The sequence below is a fragment of the Trichosurus vulpecula genome, chromosome 2, assembly GCF_011100635.1.
Source record: "Trichosurus vulpecula isolate mTriVul1 chromosome 2, mTriVul1.pri, whole genome shotgun sequence".
NCBI lineage: Eukaryota > Metazoa > Chordata > Mammalia > Diprotodontia > Phalangeridae > Trichosurus > Trichosurus vulpecula.
Genome location: NC_050574.1, coordinates 67,015,692 through 67,024,399, shown reverse-complemented (window position 1 = coordinate 67,024,399; position 8,708 = coordinate 67,015,692). Strand labels below are relative to the sequence as shown.

The 8,708-nt window shown below is 38.5% G+C and overlaps 1 protein-coding gene across 1 annotated transcript; it reads right to left on the bottom strand.

Moving 5' to 3' along the window:
* Positions 1–5,961: 5,961 nt before the first annotated feature.
* On the bottom strand, positions 5,962–6,254 carry LOC118838952 (60S ribosomal protein L37a-like). Its single transcript, XM_036746333.1, has one exon. The coding sequence runs from the start codon at positions 6,238–6,240 to the stop codon at positions 5,962–5,964; it is 279 nt and encodes a 92-aa protein (XP_036602228.1). The 5' UTR covers positions 6,241–6,254.
* Positions 6,255–8,708: the final 2,454 nt, after the last annotated feature.

Here is an 8,708-nt window from a genome sequence, read left to right as displayed (position 1 = left end):
TACTTTCATCTCAGCGGTACCTGGCACATACTCAAAAATTGACCATGTATTAGGGCATAAAAACCTCAAAATCCAGTGCGGAAAGGCAGAAGTAGTCAAAGCATACTTTTCAGATCATGATGCAATAAAAATTATTTGTAACAAAGAACCATGGAAAAATAAGCTAAAAATTAATTGGAAACTAAATAATCTAATTCTAAAGAATGAGTGGGCCAAAGAACAAATCAGAGAAACAATAACTTCATTCAAGAGAATGACAACAATGAGACAACATACTAAAACTTATGGGATGCAGCAAAAGCAGTTCTTAGGGGAAGTTTTATATCTCTAAATGCTTACATGAATAAAATAGAGAAAAAGGAGATCAATGATTTGGGCATACAACTGAAAAAGCTAGAAAAAGAATAAATTGAAAATCCCCAATTAAATACCAAATTAGAAATACTGAAAATCAAAGGAGAGATTAATAAAATTGAAACCAAGAAAACTATCTAATTAATAAACAAAACAAAGACTTGGTTTTATGAAAAAAACAATAAAATTGATAAACCTTTGGTCAATTTGATTAAAAAAAGAAAGAAGAAAATCAAATTACCAGTATCAAAAATGAAAAGGGTGAGTTCACCTCTAATGAAGAGGAAATCAAAACAATAATTAGGAATTATTTTGCCCAATTGTATGCCCATAAATTTGACAACCTTAGAGATATGGATGAATATCTACAAAAACATAAATTGTCCAGGTTAACAGAAAAGGAAGTAAAATTTCTAAATAACCCCATCTCAGAAAAAGAAATTGAGCAAGCCCTCAATGAACTCTTTAGGAAAAAATCTCCAGGGCCAGATGGTTTTACACGTGAATTCTATCAAACATTTAAAGAACAATTAATTCCTATACTTTGTAGACTATTTAGGAAAATAGCTGAAGGAGTCCTACCAAATTCTTTTTCTGACACAAATATGGTACTAATGCCCAAACCAGGTAGAGTCAAAACAGAGAAAGAAAATTATAGACCAATTTCCCTAATGAATATTGGTGCAAAAATTTTAAATAAAATATTAGCAAAAAGATCGCAGCAACTTATCACCAGAATAATATACTATGACCAGGTAGGATTTATTCCAGGAATGCAAGGCTGGTTCAATATTAGGAAAATGATTAGCATAATTGACCATATCAACAACAAAACTAGCAGAAACCACGTGATCATCTCAATAGATGCAGAAAAAGCCTTTGACAAAATACAACACCCATTCCTATTAAAAACACTAGAAAGCATAGGAATAAATGGAACCTTCCTTAAAATTATAAATAGCATCTATTTAAAACCATCCACAAACATCATTTATAATGGGGATAAGCTAGATGCATTCCCAATAAGATCAGGGGTGAAACAAGGATGTCCAGTATCACTCCTACTATTCAATTTGGTGCTAGAAACATTAGCTGTAGCAATAAGAGGAGAAAAAGAAATTGAAGGAATTAGAATAGGAAAAGAAGAAGCTAAATTATCACTTTTTGCAGATGATATGATGATTTACTTACAGAATCCTAGAGAATCAAGTAAAAAACTACTTGAAATAATAAACAACTTTAGCAAAGTTGCAGGATATAAAATAAACCCACATAAATCCTCAGCATTCCTATACATTACTAACAAAGCCCAACAGCAAGAGATAGAAAGAGAAATTCCATTCAAAGTTACTGTAGACAGTACAAAATATTTGGGAGCTTACCTGCCAAGACAAACCCAGGGCCTATATGAACATAATTATGAACCACTTTCCACGCGAATAAAGTCAGATCTAAATAAATGGAATATCAGTTGCTCATGGTTAGGGTGAGCTAATATAATCAAAATAACAATTTTACCTAAATTAATCTATCTATTCAGTGCCATACCACTGAACTACCAAAAAATTATTTTACAGAGCTGGATAAAATAATAACAAAACTCATCTGGAAGAACAAGAGTTCTAAAATATCTAGGGTATTAATGAAAAGAAATGCTAGAGAAGGTGGCCTAGCCATGCCAGATATTAAACTGTACTATAGAGCAGCAGTCATCAAAACTACCTGGTACTGGCTAAGAAACAGAGTTGTGGATCAGTGGAATAGGATAGATATACAAGATGGAGAAGTCAACGACTATCACAATCTCCTCTTTGATAAACCCAAAGAGGCCAGCTTCTGGGCTAAGCATTCACTCTTTCACAAAAACTGCTGGGAAAATTGGAAAATGGTAGGGCAGAAACTGTGCATAGACCAATATCTTACACCATATACCAAAATAAAGTCAAAATGGGTTCATGATTTAGGAATAAAGGCTGAAACTATAAGCAATTTGGGAGATCAAGGAATAGTTTACCTATCAGATTTATGGAAAAGAAAAGAATTCATGACCCAACAAGAGATAGAGAGCATTACAAAATGCAAAATGGATAATTTTGATTATGTTAAATTGAAATGTTTTTGTACAAAAAAAGCCAATGCAACAAAGATTAGGAGGGAGGCAGAAAATTGGGAGAAAATCTTTACAACTAGTGTCACTGATAAAGGCCTGATTTCCAAAATATCCAGGGTACTGAACCAAATATATAGGAATTCAATTCATTTTCCAATTGAGAAATGGGCAAAGGACATGAACAGACAGTTTTCAGAGGAAGAAATTAAAGATATCTATAGGCATATGAAAAGATGCTCTAAAACACTACTGATTAGAGAAATGCAAATTAAAACAACTCTTAGATACCATCTCTCTCCTGTCAGATTGGCTAAAATAAAAAAACAGGAAAATGATAAATGCTGGAGAGGATGTGGGAAAATTGGAACATTGTTACATTCCTGGTGGAGTTGTGAACTGATCCAGCCATTTTGGAGAGCAATTTGGAACAATGCCCAAAGGGCTATAAAAATGTTCATACCCTTTGACCCAGAAATACCACTTCTAGGGTTGTATCCCAAAGAGATCACACAAGTGGGAAAAGGACCCATATGTACAAAAACATTTATGGTGGCTCTTTTTGTGATAGCTAAGAATTGGAAATTAAAGGGATGCCCAACAATTGGGGAATGGTTGAACAAACTGTGGTATATGAAGGTAATGGAATACTATTGTGCTGTGAGAAATGGGGATGATATGAACTTCATAACAACCTGGAAAAACCTACACTACATAATGCTTAGTGAGCAGAGCAGAGCCAGAAGAACATTATACACAACCACAGATATATGGATTCTGTGAGGACTAACCCTGACAGACTTTGCTCTTCTCAGCAACACAATGTGCAGAGACAGCTCCAAAGGACTCACGATGGAGCGTGCTATCTACATCCAGAGAAAGAACTATGAAGTATTAATGCAGATCGAGGCACACTTCATGCTCACCTTTTTCTCCCTCCCCTTTTCTTTCTCTCTTTTGTATTTGTTTTTGAGTTGTGTTTTTTTTTTTGGTTCTGTTTCTTCTTTCTCATGATTCATTCCATTGGTCATGGTTGTGCTCCACAGCTTGACTAGTGTGTAAATTAATTCAATGCGAAGTTATAAATGGAAGTTATATGGGATTGCATGCCATCTTGGGGAGGGAAAGGGAAGGGAGGGAAGAAAATCTGGAACTCCAAATTATGTAGAACCGAGTGTTGCAAACTAAAAAGAAAAAGAAAAAAAAGAAAAAAACAAACAAACAAAAAAGAATTCAAGGATCTGGGATTTTACTCCTTGCATGGATATCGAGTGAATTCTACAATGCCTGAATAGATGGTCTGTATGGGTTGTTATATGCAAATAAATAAGAAAGTAAGTTAATAGGTAAAAATAAAATAAAATAAAATTACCAAATTTTCATCACATCCTTTAAAAGCACCCAATTCACATATACCAAACTCAGACTAAAATCACACAATAGTCTTCTCAAACTTCACAATCTAAGAGAATTTTAGAAATACAGAAACAATAAATTTCAAATGACATCAATTGCATTTCCAGGTTATCACATACAGGAATTGCTGATCCTATTACTTCTGGTATTTCTATATTGATACATTAATATATAAATACATGTTTAACATATATTAATGCATTAATATCTTAAATATACTTTATTTATTTAGCTGTATATTCTTCAACACCCACTACCTCTGGCCCAAGTATTAGGAATATTTGCCTGGCCATGAATGAACTTATAAAAGAAATAAAAACTTTATTATTTCATATCATTATCTGCTTTTATGAACCATCCAGATTTGAATTTGGCACCCTGCATTTTCCAAGCTTCATCTTATGCATACTGGCAATTAATAAAATGCCTAAAAGGATTTTGAGTGGGAAGGGGTGTGGGCACTTCTCTTCCAAAAAACACCTTTTGGACTCTTAAGAAAGATAAGGCTAAGAGCAGCACATGGACTCCTGGCTAGCCAGGCAGTCTCAAGCTGCCATTCTACAACCCCCCACCTAAATCCCTTTATCTCTAGCTTCTATCTCTCTCTTTCCCAACTTTTCCTGAAACTTTTAGCCTCTGCATTCCAATTTCAATCTTTCTTCCCTAATCTTGACCCAAACTACCTCAAACATTTCAAGTGAATAATAAATTACATACTTACCCAGCTTTTCCTTTTCCCAGCTGCTTTCTTTTTACCTTAAAACTTAAAGGTTAAAATGACCAACAATTTTTAATCACATCCTAAGCAGACCACTGAACCTCTTTAAAGTGGTCATCCAATTTTTCATACAGACTCCTTTACTTCTCTTCTGCAGTTTAAATACTTGCTTGATGTTAGATAGACTAACTCAATACAAAATACACAGATTTTTTTCCCTTTAGAATCTAACCAACCCTTAATTCAGATCCCCCAGCCTTCCCAGCTAGCAGCTTCAGCTCTGATTCCTTATCTAACAATTTTCATACCAAAGGAGCCCATTTCAGTCTCCTAGAGTCAAACATTTTTACCTGAACATAGAACAAAAAACACAGACAAAACATTAGTTAGACAGACATTTCACACAAACAATTTAGAATTCAAATTCAGACCCACTTCCAACATTTAAAAAAAATACATTTAAGCAGAGAAAGCCATTGAAATGCAAATCAACCTACATCTCCCAAAGAGAAAATTTTTTCAAATCTCTCTCCCTCCTGGGTAGTGCCTTTCCTTGAAGCACCAGGGGAAACCCACTTTTCCCCACCTGAGTCAAATATTTTAATATTTTAAGAGCTCTTTCTAGGGCCATTCCTTTCTACTTTGGTACAGCGCACCAGGACTGTCCAAGCGCTGAGATTTGCAACCAATTTACAAGAGACAGGTTGCCCTTGTCTCCGGGTTAGAAACCCCACAAATTCCAATCCCCTGGCACTCCTGGGCTAGGTGGCTTGGTTTTTCTAAGACCTCACAATCTTAGCTCAGTCCTCCAGTGTCTTCTCAGAGTCCTTAAATCTGTCAGTTGACACTCCTGGGTCACACAGAAAGGGGACACTGAGGACTTACCCTAGGTCACACGGATGGCATATGACTGTTCCCGACTGAAAATTTCACAGCTAGCCAATTTCCACTCAGCGCATAGTGCACTCAAATTTTCCCCTTTTACTTTGCTTCTCCAAGTTCCTCTCCTCCGAGTTAGTGAATCTCCAGTGAGACCAGGCCTGCCCTCAGACGCTCAGCTAGTCGGAGAAGTCTCCAGTGCCTGCGCTGGCTAAGTGCTGAGTCTGGTGCCTGCCCACATGGAGAGTACAAATCTTGGTAGGACCTCCAAATCTGTGTGGGACATAATTTTTAAATAATAGGAGAGACATCTTTAGGAGAAACAAAGTAAATTTATTTTACAAACCTTGCAAGATTTGGGCACACCTCCATAATGGAGGAAGCAAGGTAAAAGGGAACCTGCCTTAATTTATATTCTTTTTTTTTATTCCATAAATTAACCCATTTATTGTTGGACTATGGGCTACAGGTATCTGATAAGAAGATTTTACTGGTCTTTCAATTCTTTCAGTCTTCTGATGGCAGATTTGACTGTGACTGTAGAGGTGGTATTGTAGGTCCATGCACCACCAGCTACAGTTTTCATACAGGATCCACAATGCCAGATACCCACAACCCGTCTCTTCATTTTGGTCTTGCCACAGAAGGAGCAGGTATACTTGGCATGCTGGCTAATTTCAATTTTCTTCACCATTTTTCTGAGGGATGCACCATAACGTGTTCCATATTTACCAACAATTCCAACCTTCTTGGTGCATTTAGCCATGTTACCAGTCGCGGGGCTGGAGCTCGGAGAGGCTTAATTTATATTCTTAATGAAAAGATACCCACCCACCTCTATCCCTTCTCACCATTGGCTGGGAGGTGGGCTTACAGTCTAGGAGAGAAAACTAGATAGAGGACCAAGGTTGATCTGGTCCATTCAGGTTTTCTCTATCGGAACTCAACTGCCAGGGTGGTGTCTGAAAGTCTAGGAGAAGAAATGGGGTGGGAGGGGGGAGGAGAGACCTTCCTGGAGCAGAGAACAGATAGCTCACAGGAAGTTCATTATCTTCTAACATCTGAGAGAGAGGGGGAAGGGCATGCCCACAGCTTCAGGCCCTGACCTTCCAGAATCACAAGGCCAAATCCCAAACCTCTCCTACTCCCTTAGACATACCCTTTGAAGTCTTCACAATTATCCATCCCATTCATCTTCTTTCAAGGTTCAGTAACCTCCTCTGTGAAGCCTTCTAGGATCCCCTATTCTTAGTGCTCACTCTTACCTCAAACTACATCATATTTACATTATTCCTTAGGGAACAGGGTAGCGTGGGGGGCATGGAGTGAGGGACTCACATTAGGGAGGGACCTGGGCTCAAACCCCACTTCTGATGAGCACTAGTTGCCTACAAATCACCTAATCTCTCTGTGCCTCAGTTTCTTCAATAGGCAGGGTTAGTACCTATTTCTAAGGGTTATTATGAGGCTCCAAAGAGACAATCAAGATAAAAGGCTTTGCAAACCTTAGAGTACTGTATGTAAAGCCAGTCACTGTTATTGCTCCCAGCCCTAATGGTTAGAGAGTTTTCCCTAATTTAAAAATCAAAATTGCTGCTGGGTCCACAGGGCTGGGATGTGATAGCTTCCCACTTTATATTAAGGGTCTCCCTTCTCAGCTCTGGACCTGTGCCTGTGTGACTGGGTTTATCCATGGGAGTGTGACCCCTTAAAAGAGAGAGGTAGAGCTCTTAATCCCACACAATTTGGCTCTTTACCCCCCAAACTGCCCACATCCCCCGCCACACACACACACACACACACACACACACACACACACACACATTGCCCCTCCCCCACTGCAGCCTCAGGGAAAATGACATGGAACACAACCATCCAGACACAGAATCTAAAACTGCCTCTCCGCTACTTCCACCCATTGTTTTTAGTTCTGCCCCCTGGATCAAGCAGCACAAACTGAATCCCTCTTTCACAGGAAAATCCTTTGAGTATGGCTACCTCCAGTCTTTGTCTTTTCTAGCTAAACGTTGTTAGTTCCTTCAACCATGATTTCCAGGTTCCTCAGCATTCTGACCTTCTTCCTCTGGACACCCTCATAGTTTGTCCTTCCTAAAACATAGCTCCCAGAACTGAACACAGCTCCAATGTAGTGGCGGCAGCATTGACTTTGTCATCAAGAAAACCTGGGTGCAGTTAGGTGGTGCAGCAGATAGAGCTCATGCTCTGGAGTCAGGAAGACCTAAGTTCAAATTCTCTCTCAGACACTTACTAGCTGGGAGGTCTTAGGCAAGTCATTTAACCTCTTCCTGCCTCAGTCTCTTCAATGGTAAAATGGTGATAATAATAGCACTTAACTCCTAAGGTTATTGTGAAGATCAAATGAGATGGTATTTGTAAAGTACTTAACACAGTGCCTGCCACATGTCGTTCGGTCTTCATGATCCGATCTGGGCTCTTCTTGGCAAAGATGCTGGGATGGTTTGATATTTTCTTCTCCACCTAGTTTTAACAGGTAAAGAAACTGAGGCAAATGAGGTTAAGTGACTTGCCCAGGGTCACATAGCTAATAAACGTCTGAGGCTAGATTTGAACTCAGGAAGATGAGTCTTCCAGACTCCAGGCCCCCAGCACTCTATCCACTGTGTCACTTGCCCCATCTGACACATAGTAGGTGCCATATAAATGTTAGCTAGTAGTAGTAGTAGTAGTAGTAGTAGTAGTAGTAGTAGTAGTAGTGGTAGTAGTAGTGGTGGTAGTAGTTAGTAGTGGTAGTAGTAATAGTAGTAGTAGTAATAGTAGTAGTAGTAATAGTAGTAGTGGTAGTAGTAGTGGTAATAATAGTAGTAATAGTGGTAGTAGTAGTGGTAATAGTGGTAATAGTAGTGGTAGTAGTAGTCGTAGTGGTGGTGGTGGTAGTAGTGGTAGTAGTAGTAGTAGTCATAGTAGTAGTAGTGGTAGTAGTGGTAGTAGTGATAGTAGTAGTGGTAGTAGTAGCAGTAGTAGTAGTGGTAGTGGTAGTAGTAGTGGTAGTAGTAGTGGTGGTGGTAGTAGTAGTAGGAGTAACTGAGCTGAGGGATCAGGGGTAGACATCAGCAGTAGACATCAGCATTTGAAAAAAACAGTCTAAGAGTACAGGCATATCTCGTTTTATTGCCCTTTGTGGATAGCGTGTTTTTTACAAATTGAATGTTTATGGCAACCCTGCATGGAGCAAGTCTATCAGTGCCATTTTCC

Bases quoted from the DNA above. Each gene is read 5' to 3' on its own strand.
- LOC118838952 (XM_036746333.1), bottom strand. From the start codon at position 6,240: ATGGCTAAATGCACCAAGAAGGTTGGAATTGTTGGTAAATATGGAACA.